Source organism: Sorex fumeus, unplaced genomic scaffold, assembly GCF_029834395.1.
Source record: "Sorex fumeus unplaced genomic scaffold, SorFum_2.1 ptg000130l, whole genome shotgun sequence".
In the NCBI taxonomy this organism is placed as follows: Eukaryota; Metazoa; Chordata; class Mammalia; order Eulipotyphla; family Soricidae; genus Sorex; species Sorex fumeus.
Genome location: NW_026606187.1, coordinates 4,356,156 through 4,379,327, shown reverse-complemented (window position 1 = coordinate 4,379,327; position 23,172 = coordinate 4,356,156). Strand labels below are relative to the sequence as shown.

Genomic DNA, 23,172 nt, shown 5'->3' with positions numbered 1-23,172 from the left:
ATTCCCTAAGCCAGCAAGCTTCTTGACCCCTTCTCTTAGGAAACAGTGCCACTGACTCAAACGGACTCAAACACTAGGTTTCCGTTTGCTTCCCAGCACCCACTCGTGCCCAGTGCCATTTTGGAGGCACTGCTATTTGTGATCTCTGGGGATCCACAACAAAGTCCTATCTCTGGTGCATACAGCCAAGTGTGCAAATCCTGGTGAACTCAGGCGTTACAGTGCAATAAAGCACTGTCACTGTCATCCCGTTGTTCATCATTTTCTCGAGCAGGCCCAGTAACGTCTCCATTGGAGACTTCGTTGTTACTGTGTTTGGCATACAGAATACGTCACGGGTAGCTTGCCAGGCTCTGCCGTGCGGGCGAGATACTCTCGGTAGCTTGCCAGGCTCTCCAAGAGGGGCGGAGGAATCGAACTTGGGTCGGCCATGTTGGCCGCTTGCAAGGCAAACGCCCTACCCGCTATTGCTAAAAAGCTGCTGAGCTTCCGTGAGTTAAAATCTTTCGGCTTGGTTGAAGGCTCTTATAATAGTTTGTAAGGAATTATTGCATAGCAACAGACAAACAAATGTTTATTGACTCTTGCCTTAAAGAGTAAACTCCCCAAAGCCAGAAACCTTTTCCTTCTTCATTCAGTCTCAGAACCCAAATGGGAGACTGGAACGTTTGTACAAGTAGGGGGTTTGCTTTGCATGCGGCTGACTGGGTTCGATTCCTGGCATCCCATATGATCCCCGGAGCACTGCCATGAGTAATTATTGAATGCAGAGCCAGGAGTAACCCCTGAGCATCGCTGGGGGTGACCCACAAGGCAACAAAAGAAAACCCTGCTACATAGACAATACAGATGTCCAGACACTTAGTATAAAGAAAAGAGATATTCAGTAAGTAGTAACTGCATCTAGTTCATATCTCTGTTCTGGCAGAAATAGGCAGTTCTTGATATTTAACAGAAGTGAAGCCGCACTTGGTGACATTGCAGCTAACTCGCATGGGATAATGCTGAAAGTTCCAGGGTCAACTAGTCCTTCATGGTCAACTATAGCAAGTTGCAAGTATTTGGCTTTTGTCTTCTCAAAAAACATTTTCCTGTTTTTCTGAAATTCCTTTGCCTCCTTACCTTATATGGAATGAGTAGTCTTGACCTGCCCTCCTGCCCCATCTTCCCACTGGGGTTCTTGAAAATACACAGGTCCTGGACCTGCCCTATGAGCAAATTCCATTCTTCTTGCTCACGGGATCTAAGTCTGTTCACACCAGAACCAATACCAGAACATCTCTATGTCTGATTGAAAAAAAGAGCAACTTTCTTTCCCTGTGGGAAGTCCTCACTATAAAGCTGAGGTAAGACTATAACTCCTGGTGCCTGGAGAGATGGGACAGCAGGGAAGGTGCTTGTCTTGCATGCAACTGACCTGCCACTTGTGTTCCATCCTCTTGCACTACCCCAAGCCCTGCCAGAAGTGATCCCTGTGCGCAGAAGCAGGAATAAGCCCTGAGCACAGCTGGGTGTGACCCCCAAATCAAAACCAAGTGTGTGAAAAGAAAAGCTAGGAGTTCTGGGATCTGCCTGTGGGAAGAGCCTGCCCCCACCCCCGCAAAAAAAATCAGCTCAGCTCACACAGAGATAGGCAGAACTGAGAGGAAGGGAATTAAACAAACAAACCTAATGATGTCACTGAGTCTTTGGGTCCAGACATTGGTTTCTGAGTTAAGTAAGATGCACCCCTCCTCCTCAGTCCACCTCGGAGCCACTTCGAGTTCAACGCTTATCACTAATGACTAAAAATAATATTACTCAGGATTTACCATGAGATCAACAAAGAAGAAAAAGGCAGCTCTGATATCAAAGAGGGTAGGAGGTTGGAAGAAATGAAGAGTAAGGGGGAGGGGGAGAGGAAGTTTCTCTAAATAAATATTTATTTCACACAATTCCATAGCAAATAAGCCAATAGAATAGAAATCTCTTGAAATAACATTTTCCCCCATAAAACTTGGAGTATTTTCATAATCCAGTGGCTTACATGTTCTTCAAAGCAATACAAAAGTCACTGTCACTGTCCTCCCGTTGTTCATCGATTTGCTCAAGTGGGCCCAGTAACGTCTCCATTGTGACGATTGTTACTGTGTTTGGCATATCGAATACATCACGGGCAGCTTGCCAAGCTTTGCTGGGTGGGCAAGATACTCTCGATAGCTTGTCGGGCTCTCCGAGAGGGTCGCAGGAATAGAACTCGGGTCGGCCATATCGGCCGTGTGCAAGGCAAATGCCCTAGCCGCTATGCTATTGCTCCAGCCCAAGTACAAATATTTTAAAAAGTAACTGTACTTAACAGTACTCAACAGTGGAAATTGTATCTTTAGACTTTTTTTAAAAAAATGCTTCTGGCTATAAAATTAAAAGTTTGGACTTAGACATCGTCTCTTATCTGAGGCCATAATTTCCAAAGTGTGCTGGTCTTTAAAAAGACCAATAGCGCTGTCTGGTTTAAATCCCCCCATCTAACCCTCATATCTCTTACTTCCAAAGCATATTACTATTTCAAGTTTATTATTAAAAGTAGGGAAAACCAGTTCATCATGGATCCCCAAAGCACCCCTGGGGCACAGATTTGCGAGGGCAAGATCATGGGTCTCACTCTGCAAGCCAGGGAGGCCCGACGGAAACACAGGAGCAGCCAGTTTCCGAGCTGTCAACAATTCCTGATACCAGCCGCTGCGTCATCCCATAAGCAAGGCGGAAGGATGCTTCCCAGGGGTGCTTGGCTGTCCAGCCCCAGACTCCGCAGGGGATGGGAAAGAATCAGCAGCCAGCCACGGTGCCAGGGGAGCAGCTCGGGTTCCCTCTGGCGGTCACTCCCCGTAGCTCTCTTCTAAGTCTGCGGAATTTCCAGCTGGCGGATTGTTGTCACCGGCTTTCTGTTGTAACCAAGGTCTGTGAAGAGCAGGAAAAGAGTTAGGTCAACCAGCAATACCACTCCTGGGAATATATCCCAGAGAGGCAAAAATGTATAGTCGAAGTGACATCTGCACTTGTTTGTTCATTGCAGCACTCTTTACAATAGCCAGAAACTGGAAGAAACCTGAATGCCCAAGAACAGATGACTGGTTAAAGAAACTTTGGTACATCTACACAATGGAGTACTATGTAGCTCTTAGAAAAGATGAAGTCATGAAATTTACATACAAGTGGTACAATATGGAAAGTATCATGCTAAGCGAAATGAGTCAGAAAGAGAGGGATAGACATAGAAAGATTGCATTCATCTGGGGGATATAAAGTAACAAAGTATGAGATTAATACCCAAGAATAGCTGAGATCAGCACCAGGATGATTACTCCATAACTTAGAGGCCAGCCGGGTATCCTAGAGGAAAGGGCAGTTCAGATAGAGAAGGGAGCACCAAATAAAGGATGTTTGGAGGATCCTCCCAGGAGGGGAGATGCATGTCGAAAGTAGACTATGGACTGAACATGTTTGCCACTCAATGCCTCTTTTGCAGACCACAACACCCAAACGGAGAGAGAGAACACAGGGGATTGCCCTGCCACAGAGACGGGGGGGATAGGGGGATGGGGGTGGGAGGGATATTATCCATGGTGGTGAAAAACGGGCACTGGTGGAGGAATGGGTATCTGATCATTGTATAATTGAAACCCAAGCACAAAAAATTGTAAATCTACAACTGTAAAAAAAAAAATAAATTAAAAAAAAATTAAAGACTGCAACCTCGACCAACTTGGGGTCGCACCAGTTTCAGAGAAGAAAGGCAGAGATGGTGAAAATGAGTGAGGTCAGCTTTCCCCTGTTCCAATTCAGACATTGATATTTTTCTCCTGCATGTGGTTGGAGAAAGGCAGCATGGGGGAGCAGGCCTATTTTGCTCATAAATGAAAACTCAGAACAGAGAAGTTACCCCCAAGCACTGCCAGGAATGATTCCCGAGGGCAGAGCCAGGAGTAACCCCTGAGCATCGCGAAAAGCCAAAAAAAAAGTAGGCAGATTTCCAGAAGAGGCTGAGCACCTTTTTTTAATTTTGGTAGCTGGCCAAATAAGTTTGGGGACTTCTGGTTTTAACAAAACTGATGAACAAAACACTGTCAAACAAGAAACTGCTGTACAGACTATTGCCTGGAAAATATGTGAGAGTCCCTGGCACAGAGCAAGAGCTGGATGTGTATCAGTCACTTTCATCGTTTTAATGGGAGTTTCAAACAAGCACCCTCGCGTCACTCTTACTCATGATTCTCAAACAGGCTGGCTGTGGCTTAGCAGAGGAGTACATGCCGTGCACGTGAGCAGCCCTGTGTTTCTCCTAGCAATGGAAAAGAAGAAAGACTCTAAAACCAGTAAGGTACCAAAAAAAAAAAATTACAAAAGCCTCTCGGAAAAGATCAAATTGGGGAGATACCTATTGTTGTCCACATTTTTTTTTCTTTTTGGGTCACACCTGGAGATGCACAGGGTTTATTCCTGGCTCATGCACTCAGGAATTACTCCTGGCAGTGCTCAGGATGCTGGGAATAGAATCTGGGTTGGCTGCATGCAAGGCAAATGTACTATCACTCCAACTCCTGTTGTCCACATTTTCTATAAGTTGGGGTCATATCCAGCAGTGCTCAGGGCTTACTCCTGGCTCTGCACTCGGGGATCACTCCTGACGGTGTTTAATGGACCATATGGGGTGCTGGGAATCAAACGTGGGTCACCTGCATGCAAAGCAAGCGTATTATGGCTACACTGGCTCACTGGCCCAACATTTTCTAAAATTAACATGCCCGAGTAATTTTCAAGTTAATGTTTGAAATGAAAAATAAAGTCATATTAAAAATCCTCTTGAAGTATATAAATATATATGTATGTATATATATATATATATATATAATTTTGTCTTTTGGGGGGCTATACCTAGCCAGTGGTCCTGGCACAGTTGCTCAGGGTCTTTCCCAGGGCTGCTCTGAGGACCAGATAGTGGCAGAGATACAAACTCCCACGTGTAAAACAGACACTTTAGCCCTTTGCACCATCTCCCCAGCCTACAGGCGCTAGATTATTAACAGGCATAGGATCTTCTAGTCATTTCAACATAGCAAGCTTCCCCTCCAGCATTTAAACATGCCACTGTTCCTTGACTCAAAGCCCCAGATGAAGGGGCTGGCACTGAGGAGCCACAATGAGGAGAAAGCCGTGCGTTCAGGAATGAAAGTCACACTCATCATAGTGACAGGAGGTCAAGGGCAGACTTGCGGGAAGAGCAGAGTCAAGGGTCCTGCGTCCCCACTACGGGGACCTGGTAAACCAGTGGCTTGATGTTCTCCTGTTTTAATTTGCATTCTCATAAGCTAAAACACTTTTTTTTTTCTTTTTGGGGCATACCTGGCGATGCACAGGGGTTATGCATGCATTCAGGAATCACTCCTGGCACTGCTTGGGGGACCATATGGGATGCTGGGAATCAAATCCGGGTTGGCCATGTGCAAGGCAAACGCTCTACCTGCTGTGCTATCTATCGCTCCAGCCCCTGAAATTTTTAAAGGAATATGTCCGTTTAGTTTTTGGTCAGACATAGCATTCCTGACTCTGCACTTAGGAACCACTCTCAGTGCTGGTGCTGGGGGGGACCATATGGTATAGGATAAATTGGCTTGTCTTTCTCCCAGGCTGCAAGGAGCTTAGGTTTATTGGGTTACACCCATCACAGTGCCCCCGGGGCACTCCCATTCTTGTGTGTTGATCTTTAACCTCTTTTCAGTGCTCTCTTCCCCAAGGAGTTAACCACCATTTCCCCCTAATCAGTACCTGTGACTTATAAAGTCATATTCCTCAGAAATCTCTGCTTTTATATTTGTAAGTGAAATATTGCTTTTCTCCTTCTCTTATGTCCTTTTGCATAGCTTACTTCAGAGCACAGCGGGTAGGGTGTCTGCCTTGCACGCAGCCAACATGGCCGACCCGAGTTCGATTCCTCCGCCCCTCTCGGAGAGCCCGGCAAGCTACCGAGAGTATTCGATATGCCAGACACAGTAACAACAAAGTCTCCAATGGAGACGTTACTGGGCCCGCTCGAGCAAATCGATGATCAACGGGAGGGCCTTTACTACTTTACTTTACTTTACTACTACTTCAGAGCAATGTCCTTTTTGTTGAGACACAAGAGGACACTTCATGCTGTGCTTTTGTAACTTGAAAGTTAATTGACCCCAAATATATTCACTCCTGAGCATCTGCTTTCTCAACTTAAACCTCAGTTGCCCTTAGTTCCTAGTACCCCAAAAGCAGGTTCCGACAAGGGACTGGATGAACGCAGGGCAAGCTGTGAGCTACCCTGGTATCGAAACGAGCCAGACCAAGCACCATAATACTTAACTATAAGTTAAGAGCGCCGAATCCTGGAGGGGAAGCTTGCTATGTTGAAATGACTAGAAGATCCTATGCCTGTTAATAATCTAGCGCCTGTAGGCTGGGGAGATGGTGCAAAGGGCTAAAGTGTCTGTTTTACACGTGGGAGTTTGTATCTCTGCCACTATCTGGTCCTCAGAGCAGCCCTGGGAAAGACCCTGAGCAACTGTGCCAGGACCACTGGCTAGGTATTGCCCCTCAAAAGACAAAATTATATATATATATATATATATATATATATACATACATATATATTTATATACTTCAAGAGGATTTTTAATATGACTTTATTTTTCATTTCAAACATTAACTTGAAAATTACTCGGGCATGTTAATTTTAGAAAATGTTGGGCCAGTGAGCCAGTGTTAAGAGCATGGTCATGAACAAATTCTTTCATGATCCAAAGAGTAACTAACAACTGGATAAGGACCCTGCTTAGAGTTAGGAAAGACTAATCTAGCCTGAGCACTGTAGTCTGAGATCTATAGCGAGATGGCCCCAAGAGAGCCACCTATAAGCTTAATGTACCCCTTACTGTGTCCATAAAACGGCTATTAAGAAGTAGAATTAAGATGAATGTTTAAATGGTTATTGGACTAAGGAAAGGAGAAAAAAAACCCTACATCGTATTTGGCCTTTGAGCGGATCTCCTGGCTGCAGGAGAGGTTTATATTTAAGCAGGAAATGAGCAACTTAAAGTACGAATCACGTTATTTTAACAAGGCCACTTGCATAATCAGATTTATCAGTTATTGTTATATATATCGTTAAAGTTGTTCACTCGAGTCATCCTGAATAGGATTGGCAGAACACTAGATGAAGGACAACCATGTGAGCAAGCAGGGTTCCGCAAAGGATTCAGCACCATCGACCATATCCACACGATAACCAAACTCATTGAGGTTTCTCGGGAGTTCAAGATGCCGCTCTGCTTAACGTTCATTGATTTAAAGAAGGCCTTTGATTCTGTTGAGACGGAAGCGGTCATTGAAGCCCTAGTCAATCAGGGCATTCAAGCCCAATACATCAGGATCCTCCGTGAGCTGTATTGCGGATTCACTACCAGGATCTCACCATTCTACAAAGAAGTGATCGTTGATGTCAAGAGAGGGGTGCGGCAGGGTGATACCATTTCACCGAAACTCTTCAGTGCCACCCTCGAGAACATCATGCGACGACTGGAATGGGAAGGAATGGGAGTGAAGATAGATGGTCGGCAACTACACCACCTCCGCTTTGCTGATGACATTGTTTTAATAACACCAAACATCAGCCAAGCGGCACAAATGCTGGCCGACTTTGACCGTGAGTGTGGAAAGGTAGGACTACAGCTGAATCTTACGAAGACAATGTTTATGAGAAACAGCCTTGTTCCTGACGCCCCATTCGCTCTCAATGGAACGACCATCTCCGAATGCAACAGCTATGTGTACCTAGGTCGAGAGGTCAACATGACAAATGACCTGGCACCCGAGCTGCGCAGGAGGAAGAGAGCGGCTTGGAATGCCTTCAAGAACGTCGAAGAAATAGCTAAGAGGACGAAGAACCTCCGGCTCCGGGCACATCTCTTTGATTCCACTGTTCTTCCTGCATTAACATATGCCTCAGAGACCTGGGCCCTACGCAAACAAGATGAGAACGCCATTCAGGTCTCCCAAAGAAGAATAGAAAGAGCTATGCTTGGAATATCACGTTTCACTCAAATGAGAGAACGAATCCGGAGTTCTGACATCCGTCGACGATCAAGGATCAGGGACGCTGTCTCATTTGCCAAGGTGTCGAAAATCAGATGGGCTGGTCACGTAATGAGATTTAAAGACGACCGTTGGACTAGAGCTGTTACTGATTGGATTCCACGGGATGTCAAGAGACCGCGTGGCCGCCCACCTACCAGATGGTCAGACTTCTTTGTCAAGGTCATGAACGATCGGTTTGAGGCCCTCCATGTTCCCGGAGCGAAGAGATGCCATTGGGCTACACTAGCACGCGACAGGGACAAATGGAGACGTTACTGGCGCCCGCTCGAGCAAATCGACGACTAACGGGAAGTTAAGTGATTAAGTGATTAAGTGATCGTTAAAGTCCTAACAAAAAGAAGAGCTTCCCTGGAAGGAAGGGCCTTCATATAAATTGATCGTGCTGCCTCACCTGTGTGTAACTGCTACCCCAATGCTGGAGGCTGGGCGCAAGACTAAGGCTGTGAGACAGAGGGCGGAGACAGAGGAGCATTGGCACTGGAGACGGGAATGAGGGGCAGTGTGAGACTGGGTTGGGGCACTTAGTGAGACTGGAACAGATGCGTGGGGAGAATGGAATAAACGGCAACGGATCACCAATCAGCCTGGTGGCCCTGTTCCCTCCTTCATGTGTCTATTGGTCTGTTGGCGGCGGCTACAGGCGGGCGGGGAAGCGGCTCATGCCACCTAACGCAGGTGGCGGGTGGGAGAGAGAGAGAGAACGCCACCATAGCAGATCTCTCATTTATTCTGTGACTACACAATCTGGGATGCCGGAGATTGGACTCAGGTTGGCCATGTGCAAGGCAAAAGCCATACCTACTGTACTATCTCTCCAGCCCCTGTAACATGACTAATGCTACGTGATTAATGGTTATCGTGCAGTGTGGCCAGGCCAACTCATAGGTGGCACAATCCACGGCAGCAACAGTTTCATTCAAAGCTCCTTGTAAGACTCCATTGGCCACAGTGTATTGGAAACACGAAACCTACCTACCTTTTACAGTATATTGCTTCTAGACACTGGACTTAGTCACACCCGGCAATGCACAGGGGTTACTCCTGGCTTTGCACTTGGGAATTACTCCCGGCAGTGTTCAGGGGACCATATGGGATGCTGGGAATAGAACCCGGGTCGGCTGTGTGCAAGACAAACACCCTACCTACTGTACTATTGCTCCAGTTTGGGGGGCTATTTGTGAGAAGCTCCCCACAAAGGAAAAATTGTTGCATTGACATATACTTACTTCGGAGAAAACCAGTAGTTGATGAGGCTGGAGGTCACCACGTAGGACACTATGACGGTCCCCGATAGGACAAAGGACACGAAGCACAAGCCACAGAGGACACAAAGCAATGAGAGGCCACCCACTGAGATGACCAGCCCTAGAGGAAAACACGGTCACAAAATCATTCCTTTAAAACTGGTTGGAAACTACCAGTCCCTAGGTTACCATGTTTAAAAATGATGATTTTCTTCCCCCAAAGTGATATTTCCCACAAAAGTCTAGATTTCTGGCACGTTTCATGGAAGTTTTAGTGGATTACCACTATGTTTTTGGTAATGGTCTAAGGGGCGGTGGGGGGGGGGCGGGGGGCAGTGATATGTATACAAAGGGAAGATCAGGACTTTCAAAGCAGATGTGCCTCAGTTTGAACCTCCTTAAGTCATTTGCTGTGTGATATGAAAGTCTCCTGCGGCTGTAGGGTAAGTCCTCTGTAAAAAGATACAATAGTAGCTACATCTAAGTGTTAGGTTGACAATTAAAGGACTTACCCTATGTGATGGACTGTGGTAGCTTTTGTCTGCCAGGTGCAGATTTCCCTGCCCCTCTGATAACAAAATTTCTGTTACCTATCAATGTCAGACTAATGACATGACAAATGCTCTAAGTCTCAGGAATAAACAAGCCCTTCAGTTGCCCATCTCCATGGCCACTGTATAGTTTGAAGGGTGGACCCCGGAAAAGAAGATACAATATATGAACAAATGTGCTACCTTTTAATAGAGATATTTTAAAAAAAATCTTAACTCAGGCTGGAGTGATAGTATAGTCAGCGGGCAGGACACCTGCCTTGCATGTGGTCAACCCAGGTTCGAACCCACGCACCCCTTAGGGTCCCTTAAGCCCTACTGAGAGTGATCTGCTGCCCTGGTCAAGGTGATTATGACAAAACCAGGAACCTTTCATGAAAGTGCCAGGCATCCAATAAATACTATCCTCCCAAAGAAGTTATTCTCCAAGAGTGTGAGTCATCAGGTGGGTACCTTCCAGTAGGATGACACCCACAAACGCAGCCAGTGAGGTGAGCATCACGAGGAACAGGAAGAATCCAATGGGAATGGCAGACACAGCGACAAACACCAGCAAGGCGAGGGCCAGGAAAGGGTGCCTGTCCAGGTACTGGCCCACTGGCGACTTCATAAAGGAGACCACCTGTGGGCAGAGGGCAAAGAGCCAGGACTGAATATCCTGTCCATGCAGGTGAAGCCACCTGAGTCGGAAATTGGCCCGGAGGCCGAAAGTGGGAAGGCTCCTCAGGACTCAGTGCCATGACAATGCTCCCAGGTTCTGAATAACAGCCCAACAGTGACTCAGGAGGCAACTGACAGATGGCAGGCTGGTGGGGGCCCACCCTGTCTTGTCTGTGGGAAAAGTTTCATCATGGCTCAACCACCTAACACACACCCTCTCTGCAAACGTGCATACATACTGAGGCCAAGTACCCACAACTGGCTGCCTTCTTCATAACTGAGGCAATGAAGACAAGAAAAGGGGCTATGCCGCTGAGGCACAGAAGGTTAATGCTTATTAAATCCTGTCATGTGGGAGCTTATTAGAAATGCAGAAACTTAGGGGGTGAGGCACTTGTCTTGCACCAGGCCAACCCTGGATTGACCCCTTGGCTCCTCAGAGGGTCCCCCACACACTGCTGACATGATCCCTGAGCACCAAGCCAGGAGTAAGCTTTAAATACCACAGGGTGTGACCCTCAAACTCCCAGTCTCCCTGACACCCTCAAAAAAGCAAGTAAAGACACTCAGACCCTGTGCCAGACCTACCGAGTCAGACTGCTTTCTGGTGAGTTCCCTAGGTGTTCTATAGATACACTCAAGCTTGAGACACAAGGACATAAATGGCTGATCTAGATTCATACAGCATCAAGGGGTAAAATGTATTCAGAACTACACCTTTTTATTTCTGATGTCAAAAGTTTGGAACAACTGCCACCTCATTAGAAAAAAATAACTTTTCTTAAATTATTTTTTTTTATTAAGGCACCATGATTTACAAAGTTATCAAGCTAAGTTTCAGGCATACTGACAAGTTCCAACCCAATTCCACCACCAGTGTCAAGTTCCCTTCACCAGGGTCCCAGGTCCTGCCTCCAACTTGGCACTCGCACATCATGTTCTGAAGACAGTCTGTGCTTTGTTTTGTTTTGTATTTTTGCTTTTTGGTTCATCCCCCATTGATGCTTAGGGGTTACTCCTGGCTCTGCACTCAGGAATTACTCCTGGCAGGTGCTTGGGAGACCATATGGGATGCCGGGATTAAACCCAGGTGGGCTGCATGCAAGGCAAACGCCCTCCCCATCGTACTATCACTCTGCCCCCCCCCCCCTTGCAACAGCCTGTGTTTATATTAACAATGTGGAAAGAACCAGCCTAGCTGCCGCCTCCCTGGCCACAGGGACTTGGTCAAGTCTCTTGCTCTTAGAAATGGTCACTCCAGATCTGGATCTTCAAATGGCTTCAGGGCTTCAGTTGTTGAGTTGAGGGAACTCAGAATTGAAGGGACCAATCTGAGATCATAACTACTCACATGAATGAAGGAACGGAGAGAACCAATTAAGCAGAGACACAGGAGAGCCCCCAATGAAAGGCTCTCCTGTGTCTGATCTCCTGTGTCTGATCCCTTCGAAGGCTCTGCCCTGCTTCACTTCCTGCTTCTGGTTTCGAAAAGACAATTCCCCAAGTTTCTGCAGGACCCACTATTTGGTTCCTCAAGCAACTCCTGACTCTCACCATGAAAGTAAGACAACTAAAAGATTGGATAACACATTCCAGAAAGCTCTTAGAAGAGATGATGGAGTGGTTTCACAAACACAGCATTTGGAGGCCTATTCATCCTTATCTTGAATTCAAGTGGCTCATTAATATCTATGGGGGAAGTTAAAGACTAACTTTAACAAGAAGTCACTTAAAATGCCAGAAATCGAGTGATAACCACCCCCTCCAGGGGCCACTGTAAGGATTCAGAGGAGCTATTGTAGGAGCCAAAGTTTCAACTGGGGGTCAGGGGGAGATTCTGTTCATTTGCTTAGAGAAGGTATATTTTCCAGGGGTGTTGAGTAATTGTTTTTGACAAAGCAGCAATAGACCAAATAATTTTGGGGAAAACCTATGCAATGATTACATAAATTATGGCAATCTGATTGGAGGTTTCTTTTGCCCCAAAAGGCAAACATTCTGAAGATTTACATGTCAATATGGAAAAATACCAAGAAATAATGTCAAACAACATATAGAACTACATCTGCCAAGATTATAAATAGTAACTGTATAAGTTATACATAAGTTATACATAACTGTATAAGTTATACAGAGTCTCCTGCCCCCGTGCCTGGCTGTCCTCACCGGGGCCCCTTGGAGGGAGGCGGGTTGAATTTCCCTCCCCCCCATCCCCCAAGTAGAGCCCCAGCAGCTGAAGACCTCCAGAACCAGCCACAGTCATGCTGAGACCACTCTCCACACGTCCAGACAAGCCTCATGCATGAAGGAACTGGCAGAGGAACCCAGGCATGTGGGTCCCGGGGCTGAGATCTCCAAGCCTACTCGGATTGGGACTGGGCCTTCTCCACCCAGATCCCCCATCTTCCAGTAGGTAGGCGTCACACCCACCAGCTGCCGCCAGTGCCAGATTGGTCCCATCAACGGCCAAGAAGCAGACTATAAAACCCAGCTCCCGGAAGCTTATTATCTTATTATCTCATTTTTCCTTTGGAGAACCTGGCAGGCTACCGAAAGTATCCTGCCCGCACAGCAGAGTCTGGCAAACGTCCCATGTCGTATTTAATATGCCAAATACCAGTAACAATGATGGGTCTCTTTCTCCTAGCCCTGAAAGAGCACTGAATATGGTTCTTTTAAAATCTCAGGGCTAGGAAGAAGGAGACGTTACTGGTGCCTGTTTGAGGCAATCGACGAACAACAGGATGATCGTGATCGTGATACATTAATGGGGAATGACCGTATTTGCTGGTGATGAGTTCGCAAGTGATCCTACTTTCCTCCAATGCAAGTCTCTGCTAATAGTTAATAGGAATGTTTCAATTCATATGATACAAATCCAATGAATACACACTTAGTTTACACATGGCATAAGACTACTTCAGGGATCAGTATCTAAGCAGCAGAAGGTGGAGTATATGAAGTATCTGAAAACAATGGTATTTAGCCAAATAGTAATCTGCCCCATCAGGGTATGAGTTGGCTGGCTTACAAATTATCTAGCCCCAAATCTATTCCGGTAAACCTAGATGAGAATCTAAAATGAATTGAAGAAATGCCAGCGGTCATAAGCTTGAAATCCTTGAGAGTGGCTATGAATACTGAGTAAGACATGTTCAGTGATTGACATAACGCTTAGCTTCTAATGTGGTCAACGTAAGTTAATATATAGTCAATCCTTACCATTTGTGGATTCCACTCTGTGAATTTGCCTACCCACTAAGATTTATCTGTCAATCCCAAAGCCGTCTCGGCCATGCTTTCGGACATGTGTATAGCAGCAAAGTATTTGAGTCACCTCACATGCAATTTCCCTGCTGAAATCTGATAAGGGAACGTTCTCTGCAGTCTTATTTCAGCTTTTTAAACAACTTTACTTTGTGCCATCTTTCCCCCAGCATTTATAATTTTTATTGGTGATTTTTTTTCAATTAAACTAAACTAGCTTTATTCAGGCATGAGCTGAAGTGCTGGAGGTCCTTAATGTTAACTGACCATAAAAACTAAACGAGGTGTCTTAAATAGAAATACACGTAAGGGTAAAGGTAAAGGTAAAGGCCCTCCCGTTGATCGTCGATTTGCTCGAGCGGGCCCAGTAACGTCTCCATTGGAGACTTTGTTGTTACTGTGTCTGGCATATCGAATACTCTCGGTAGCCTGCTGGGCTCTCCGAGAGGGGCGGAGGAATCAAACTCGGGTCGGCCAAGAAATACACGTAAAATAGGTAATAAACTGATAGGCTGACTAAAGTATTGGGAACAGAAATTTGGCAGAAAAACTTAATCCTATACTACCCTAGAAGCAATGGTTCAGCATTTGCTGTATCGGTTTTCAAGGTGACTTGACAAAACATAATTGAGACAAATCCTGAAAAGTAACTGAACCTGTAGATGGCATAAAGACCCTTCTTTATGAGCTGACTCTTAGTAATGAGAGTCTCTCGGCCTCCTGATGAAAAGGCTACTTTAGCTGGAATCATCTAACTAGATAACTAGAAATCAAGCCGATTTAAAAATAGCAGGCTGTATCCACCTAGTGCCAAAGGCATTTTGGGATGAGCCCAGTAAAGTCTCTACAGAGCACACTGCACTGCAGCAGTATTCATGGAAAACACCCTCCACTGTGCCTCTCCACAGTCCCACAAAATCCATCTTGTTATATATGCATGCATATATTCATGAGTAACTAATGGACATAGAACCTAGAACCAATGACAAATGGTTAATAATTTTGATCCAAGAAATATAATTGGAAGTGGAATGTGTATGACTTTCAAGAAGTCTCCTTAAATATGGAGGTGAAGGGGGCTGGAGTGATAGCACAGAAGGTAGGGCATTTGCTTTGCACGCAGCCGACCCTGGTTTGATTCCCAACATCCCATATGGTCCCTCGAGCACCGCCAGGAGTAACTCCTGAGTGCATGAGTCAGGAGTAACCCCTGTGCATTGCCGGGTATGACCCCCCCCCAAAAAAAGAAAAAAAACTGGTTGGAAAGTACCAGTCTTTAGGTTACCATGTTGAAAATTATGATTTTTTTTCCCCCCAATGTGCTATTTCCCACAAAAGTCTAGATTTCTGGCATGTTTCATGGAAGATTTAGTGGATTACCTCTATAACCCAAAAAGCAAAAAAACCAAAACTAAAACAAAAACGGAGGTGAAGTCTTTCCCCCCCTCACTCCTCCACCTTCGTGCCTACAATAAGGACAAGAGGGTCGATGCTCTAATGGGTATCTTGGACAGTGAGTTTGAAGGTTACAACTCAGACCGGCAGGGCAGTGAAGAGGAAAGAGTCCAAGTCAGCCTCCAATTTTCTTCTGCTTGAGAGAGAAAAAACTTTCAATGGTGATTTTGCACTAGATATATTGATTGCAAACTGACCTTTGAGTGAGCCTGGAAGGACTCTATCAGCAGACATAGCTTCTTCTGCATCTCTTCCAAGTCCTTTGAGGCACTGGGGAATTCTCCTTTCAACATCCTGGAACCCACTTTAGTCTCTTTAGGGAAAAATTCTTCTATCAGTACACTCTTTAGAGCAGGAAACAATGCAATCTCTCAGACCATTGTGTTCTTTTGCTATGACTGAAGAGAAAAAAAATAATTTACCTTAAGCTACTTGCTTAAACCAAGTAAGCATCTTCACTTACTTGTTCAACAATTAGTTTCAGGAAGGTAATTTGACAAGAGCTATCAAAATTTCAAACTGCATACACCTTCATTAACAGCTGATTTTCTGGAAATCTAAAGAAAATAATCAAACAGGTCTATTAAAACATATCAAAAGAATTTATAATTTACATTTGTTTATTAGCTACATAATAATAGCAAAATGTTGGAAAGAAGCTGACTGCCTATAGAAAATTGATGCAAAAATGATATATCATACAATGTAGAATTGTATAGTCATTAAAATGATAGTATAGCTATTTGTTTAGTGATAAAAGTAATAAAAGTATTTTGTAGTGTCATACACATAAATACCTCTTGGGGACTAAGGGTATTATGAAGGAATGAGGGAAAAGGCAGAATAGGCAGATACTGGGAGAAATCCAGACTGCTGGTATTGAAGTGGAAAACCAAGGAAGCAAGGGCCCAGGCAAAGGGGTCCAAAGCTTATCGGTTTTGCTCCCCAGATATAATCCCTTTAGACAAGCCCACAACAAAGACCTTTGACCCAATACATTGAGACCCTCCAGTATGAAGTGAATTTTAGCCCAGTTAGATTAAGATCAAAGAATGTTGTTCTCCCTCTAATGATTCTTGAATCAAAGCAGTTAATATTATACATGAAGGACATTTGGGGCTCTCAGTCCAAATGTCTGGCTGTTAGCCCAGTGAACCCCAGGCCTTTTCTCTTAGTTCTTTCTGTTTTCTTAATTTTCCTTTTGGGCCACACCAAATGGTGCTCAGGGTTCATTCCTGGCTCTGCAATCAGATATTACTCCAGGCAGAACTGGAGTACTGGGGATTGAACTCAGGTTGGGTGGCCCAAAGCATGTGCCCAATGCTCTCAACAATCTCTCCACCTCTTTTGTCTTATTTTCTTAATCCTCCCCAAGCCCCCCTGCTTTGACCCTGTTCACTTGGGTCAGAGCCTCTGCTCATGCCCATATTTTATTCATACAGTTCATAGTAACACATCTAGAAGGATAAATAACAAACATTTGTGGTCAGTGATATGTCTGAGAGCTAATTTTTATTTTTAGTCTAACAAAATGCTGAAAACACAGAAGAAAACTGATTAAGTCTACTACCCTTGCCATACCTCACTAAGCCTCTTGATCAATGACCCTGGGAGATTCATTTACTACCCACACCAAACAGGGTGACTCTCAGTTACACTGTGCCATAAATCATTCCTTCTCTACTTGCCTAAGTCTCTTTCCCCTGAAAGAGTCAACAATCTCCAGAACAGACCATGCCACAAGCCTGGACTTCTGTTCCAACCTCATAAATGTATTTATTTCTAATCAGTGCAATTTGTTAAATCAGCCACCCCCATTTTTCTCCTTGTTGGAGTTTCATATAAACAAAAACATAATTATATATATATATATATCACTGTCACTGTCACTGTCCTCCCATTGTTCATCGATTTTCTTGAGCGGGCCCAGTAATACTGTGAGACTTGTTACTGTGTTCGGCATATCAAATATGTCACAGGTAGCTTGCCAGGCTTGCCGTGCAGGCGAGATACTCTCGGTAGCTAGCCGGGCTCTCCAAGAGGGGCGGAAGAATTGAACTTGGGTCGGCCATGTTGTGCTATCGCTCCAGCCCATATATTTATATATAACATATTATATATATATTATATTTCCCAGATATATATGCTGGAGTAAACCAGGGGCTGGAGCGATAGCACAGCGGTAGGGCGTTTGCCTAACAAGCGGCCAACATGGCCGACCCGAGTTCGATTCCTCCGCCCCTCTCGGAGAGCCCGGCAAGCTACCGAGAGTATTCGATATGCCAGACACAGTAACAACAAAGTCTCCAATGGAGACGTTACTGGGTCCGCTCGAGCAAATCGACGATCAACGGGAGGGCCTTTACCTTTTACCTTTACCTTTTATATTTCCCAGATAGCCAAATGGCTGCAAAGTGCAATTTTCCACTTCTTTGCAACAGAACTTCTGAGCCTCAAAATCCAACCGTCACAGTGGACAAAATGAACAGTTTCACATTTAATTACCATATTGTATATCCGCGTGACACATCATAAGACACTCCCTACCCATTCTCCATAATAACCACACCATATTTGATGGGGTTCAGACAGTAGGCAACAAATCATAGAGGGAAATACATATATGCCTCTCGGAAAGCGTGGGAAGCTACCAAGAGTATCCCGCCCACGCGGCAGAGCCTGGCAAGCTCCACATGGTGTATTCATATGCCCAAGCCAGTAATAATAACAGGTCTCATTCCTCTGAGCCTGAAAGAGCCTCCAATAGGGCAGCATTGGGAAGGATCAGTAAGGAGAGGCTGCTAAAATCTCAGGGCTGGGGAATGGAGCCCGTACTGGTGCCTGCTGGAGTAAATCGATGAACAACGGGATGACAGTTGACAGTGACACAGTGATTGTATATCCTACATGGAAAACCCTACAAAGTAATGAGGTATAAGGTTGGGAAATCAATTACTAAAATCGACAGGTGTAGGATAACACTCTTTTGTCCTTCCTCAGGTAGCTTAAGTTTGTCAGGTCACACCCATCTAAGGACACTGAACTTGTATTGTAAGCAATGTCCTTTCTGTGTGGACACAGGAAGACAGTTAGTATTATGCTTTGTAACTTGGGAGTCGATTGACTCCGAATAATATTTACTCCTGGGCATCTGATTTCTTGACTCAGTTGCCCTTAGTTCCTAGCACCCCAAAAGCAAGGTCCTGACGAGGGACTGAATAGACCCAGGGCAAGCTGTGAGCTACCCTGGCATCGAAATGGGCCAGGCCAAAGAGCCACGATACTCAACTATAAGTTGAGGGCATGATCATGGACAAATGCTGTCATGATCCAAAAGTAAGTAACAACGAGACTAGGACCCTGCTGGGGCTAGGAAGATTAACCTGGCCTGAGGACTGCGGAATGTATAGCGAGATGTTCTCAGGAAGAACCAAACTAAGTTTATATCTGTTATATATGTGACTGCTATATAAACTAAGACGGTAAGCTCGGTGGAGGAGAGTCAGAAGCGAGAGAGCTCGGGTTCCAGAGATCCAGAGTCAGAGCAAGAGGGGCTCAAGCTTGAGAGAAAGGACAGCCGTCCTGATCCAGGCACACGCAGGGCTCAAGAGCACCGAATGCAGACGGTGAGAAAGAGCCATCCAGTGAGCCCGTGAACACACAACTTTCGGTGTGATAAGATTTTACAGACAGGGTCCACATTTTAATCAACCGGCCAAAGATCCCCCACTAACAATCCCTCTCTGTACACTTTTGGCCGGGAAGGACTAACCCACCCACCCTCTTGTGACTGGGCTGCAGCTGGCACAGCCCAAGGTGAGAGGTTCCCTAATCTGATCTCCGCTGCAGGCCTAAACGCGACCAGCTCCCCTCCAGGTGTCCCGGGGGCGTGGGAAACCCCGGGGCCACAAGGACTGGTTCGGGAAGTCACAGGGCCACATTCATCCCAAGCACCCAGCCGCCAATCCCCGGGCGCCTTGCCACTCCCTCCCGGACCCGGAGAAGTCTCAAGCGTCAACCAACCCCACGCGTCCCGTCCCAGAAATTCTCCGCTCACCCGCACCCGGCGGGGCTGAGCCCAGGGAACCCCGACCACCAAGCACCCGGCAAACGGTTCCCCAAACATTCCAGCTGCGAAGGGGAGGGTCGCAATACCAGTTAGGGGAAAGCAGCTACGGGGTCCCTCGGGCCTCGCTCCCCCCCCGCCAACCCAGCCGCCTCCACCCCGCTTCTTTTTCAGCCCTTAGGGACGTGGCCGGGAGCAGGCGCCCAGTTTTGGGGGGAGCCTGGGAGAGGGGAGAGAGGGAGAGACGGGAGTCCGGGAGGGCGCGGGAGCGGGCCCGGCTCCTGGTTATCACTTGGGGGAGAAGACTTCATCTTTGGTTCTCGGAGCACCCCTCTCTGCAGTGACGGGAAGAGGGTCCTCAGTGCAGAAGAGGGCGGGGAGAGACGGTACCCGTTTTCCTCTCCCTTGGGAGGGGGCTTGGTCCTTCCCCAACCGATTCCCCCGGGAAGCAGCGCGGTCTCGGGGCTGGCAATCTTTGCCACACCTAGAGGCAGGGTATGTGCACTGTGCGCCAGCGCCCCGGCCTCCGCTCCGGGGGCTCAAAGGGAAGAGACTCCCCTTAGCACTTAAGCAGCCCCCCGGGAGCCCCAGGGACCGTCCACCCGCCGCCGCCGCCCGAGTCCACCAGCCAGATCACCCAGGGCCCTCCGCACCCTTGCTGTGTTTCTCACCAACCAGGTCCTCGAGGCCACGCTAGTTCAGGGTCCGTAAACAGCAGAAAGGAAGGCGGGAGAAGCAGCTGCACTAGCTGGAAGGAATGCGGAGAGCTGCCAGCGCGGGCACCGAAGGCTCCCAACGCACTCGGGGCAGGGCCAGCTCCGCCCGGCCCCGAGGCCGCCCCGCCGCCCCGCCCCGCCCCGCCCCGGGCCCCGCCCCCGAGGCCCCGCCCTCAGCGCCACGCCCCCTGAGACCCCACCACATCCGCCCGAGGCTCCGCCCCGCCCCCAAGGCCACGCCCCCGCCTAGCCCGCCGGACGTCCCATTCCAAGACCACGCCCCGCCCCGAGGTCCCGCTCCAGACCCCGCCCCCGCCGCTCCGCCGGCCTTTCCCACTCCGAGACCACGCCCCCTCCCGAGGCCCCGCCCTTCCTGCGCTCCCGCCCTGAGGTCAGCCCCAAGGCCCTGCCTCCGCCACGAGGCCCCGCCCCATCCGAGTCGCCTCCTGGTGAAGTTAGCAGACCTCAGTAGCCGGTCTTTGAAAATTGTTTTTTTGTTTGTTTGGCTTTTTCTACGTCTTTTGCCCCCCTCTGGTTTTTAGGCCATGCCCGGTGGTGTTCAGGGCTTACCCCTGGGTCTGTGCTCAGGGCTAGCTCCAGGCGGGGCTCAGGGAACCGTATTTGGTTCCGGAGATCCATCAGGGCCTCATGCAGGGCAAATGTTCTAACCGATACTGTATTACTGAGCCCTTTGTGGGCGTTTTAGTGCCATTCAGACAAACCCAGGGGAGTTTACAAATGAGGTAAGTGAAGCCCGGAGAGCCTGTTGGCATAAAGTCAAAGTGTTCAGTCCACTTCCCGAACAGGGAAACTGGCCTTAGGATGGGTCTTCTGAGGTCTTAGGGTTCCCCCGCACCAGCCCACCCCCGTGGAAAGAGCAAGCATCTGAGAGAACGCTCAAGGCACACATAGGGATGAGACAGGACTTTGACTAAAAACATTTAACCATTACTTGTCAGTTATAAATGTTATTATCTCTACTTTGCTACTTGATTAGTAACTTCTCCCTTGACCCCAGAGCCACGATCACGATCATGATCATCCTGTTGTTCGTAGATTGCCTTGAGCAGGCACCAGTAACGTCTCCTTCTGTCCTAGCCCTGAAATTTTAAAAAGTGTCATATTCAAGGCTCTTTCAGGGTTAGGAGGATGAGACCCATCATTGTTACTGGTATTTAGCATATTGGTACACCACAGGGAGTTTGCCAGACTCTGCAGTGTGGGCTGGTTACATTTGGTAGCCTGCCAGTTTGTCCAAAGTAGGAATGAGATAATAAGATTATAAGATAATAAGCTTCCGAGGGCTGGGTTTTAGTCTCTGGGTCTTGGCCATTGATGGGATTACAGGTGGGGGCGAGGGGGGGGCAGTTGGTGGGTGTAACCCCAGAGTACAGGAAGGAAAAACACGGGAAAGGGAAGAAAGCGAAGGGAGACATCAGAGGAGGGTTGCTTGGAAAGAATGGAGGCAGATATCAGGGACTTCCGGTGCACTGGTGGTATCGAGGGGTGATTTAGCTGTAATCCAAACCAGAGTGTCAACAACACTAAAAGAAGGAGATCCAATTTACGAAATCAAACTTAAAAGTGTGCTTGTGGAGGAGGCAGGCGGAGGGTGGGAGGGAACCTGGGGACACTGTTGAGGGAAGTTGACACTGGTGGTATCAACTGGATCTTTGGGTGCCTGAAACGCAAATGTGAATAACTTTGGAAATCACCTTAGTAAAAAAAAGAAAGAAAGAAAGAAAGAAAGAAAGAGAAAAAGGAAGAAAGAAAAAATAGAAGAAAAGAAAACATCCAGTGCCCTAGAAATTAAGGAGACTAAACCCAACTCCCTCAGTTCCGAATCAGTGCCAGGATACTTGTTCTGTGGCTCCAAATCCAGCCCTTAGAGCAGTTTTTAAAGTGACAAAGATCTTAGCATTTGGGGTGGGGTATTTGTGTTGTGGGTCTGTCCTATGCATTGTAAAGGTAAAGGTAAAGGCCCTCCCGTTGATCGTCGATTTGTTCGAGCGGGCCCAGTAACGTCTCCATTGGAGACTTTGTTGTTACTGTGTTTGGCATATCGAATACTCTCGGTAGCTTGCCGGGCTCTCCGAGAGGGATGGAGGAATCGAACTCGGGTCGGCCATGTTGGCTGCTTGTAAGGCGAACGCCCTACCGCTGTGCTTGTAGAATGTTCAGAAGCATCTCTGGCCAGCTACAAACAACAGGATGATCATGATCGTGATCATGACTCTGGGGTCAAGGGAGAAGTTACTAATCAAGTAGCATCTATGGTACTCTTCTCCCCAGGAGTTGTGACAACCAAAAATGCCCCTACTGTTATATGTCCCCCTGGGAATCACAGTCCTTCTGGTTAAGAATACTATCTGGAAAAATAGGGTTGAACAGTCCTGGGTTAAGGTTTCAGGTATGACCTTGAGCTACTTCTGAGCTTGGCTTCAGTTAAATTGGAGAGCAGAAGAGAAATAAGCATTGCTCTGGTCTGCCTGGTTATCAGGCACTTTCCATGACAGGATGAGTATTAACCTGCCTCTTCTCTGTCACCCGAGCTCTTAGCAAGCTGGAAAACAGGTCCTTGGGGAAGAGAAAAGCAATCAGAGATCGTGAGGACTGGAGAAACCGTGGCTATAAGGAACTTAACATTTATCTGGAACATAATAGGGACTCACAATATTTCATGGAAATAATTAATGTTTTAGAAACCATCTGTCTGGTGTCTAGAGAATAAGCTTGGGGATGTAGTGATAACAGCAACAACAATAACCAGAAGCTATTTAAGAATAATAGAATAGAGTAAATTAGAATACTAGAATAAGGTAAAGGCCCTCCCGTTGATCATTGATTTGCTCGAGCGGGCCCAGTAACGTCTCCATTGGAGACCTTGTTGTTACTGTGTCTGGCATATCGAATACGTCACAGGGAGCTTGCCAGGCTCTGCCGTGCGGGCGAGATACTCTCGGTAGCTTGCCGGGCTCTCTGAGAGGGGCGGAGGAATCGAACTCGGGTTGGCCATGTTGGCTGCGTACAAGGCAAACGCCCTACCGCTGTGC

General features: G+C 47.0%; 1 protein-coding gene across 1 annotated transcript; it reads right to left on the bottom strand.

Moving 5' to 3' along the window:
- Positions 1–2,355: 2,355 nt before the first annotated feature.
- LDAF1 (lipid droplet assembly factor 1) lies at positions 2,356–15,724 on the bottom strand. Its single transcript, XM_056138925.1, has 4 exons — positions 15,535–15,724; positions 10,409–10,577; positions 9,387–9,525; positions 2,356–2,937 (listed from the first exon to the last, which is right to left on the bottom strand). The coding sequence occupies exons 1-4, from the start codon at positions 15,628–15,630 to the stop codon at positions 2,856–2,858; spliced, it is 486 nt and encodes a 161-aa protein (XP_055994900.1). The 5' UTR covers positions 15,631–15,724; the 3' UTR covers positions 2,356–2,855.
- Between the last annotated feature and the right edge of the window lie 7,448 nt (positions 15,725–23,172).

Coding starts and splice junctions, on each gene's coding strand:
- LDAF1 (XM_056138925.1), bottom strand. CDS start 15,630: ATGTTGAAAGGAGAATTCCCCAGTGCCTCAAAGGACTTGGAAGAGATG. Junction 10,578..15,534: donor CCTTCCAGGCTCACTCAAAG/GTCAGTTTGCAA, acceptor CTCTGCCCACAG/GTGGTCTCCTTTATGAAGTC. Junction 2,938..9,386: donor AACTACTGGTTTTCTCCGAA/GTAAGTATATGT, acceptor TGCTCTTCACAG/ACCTTGGTTACAACAGAAAG.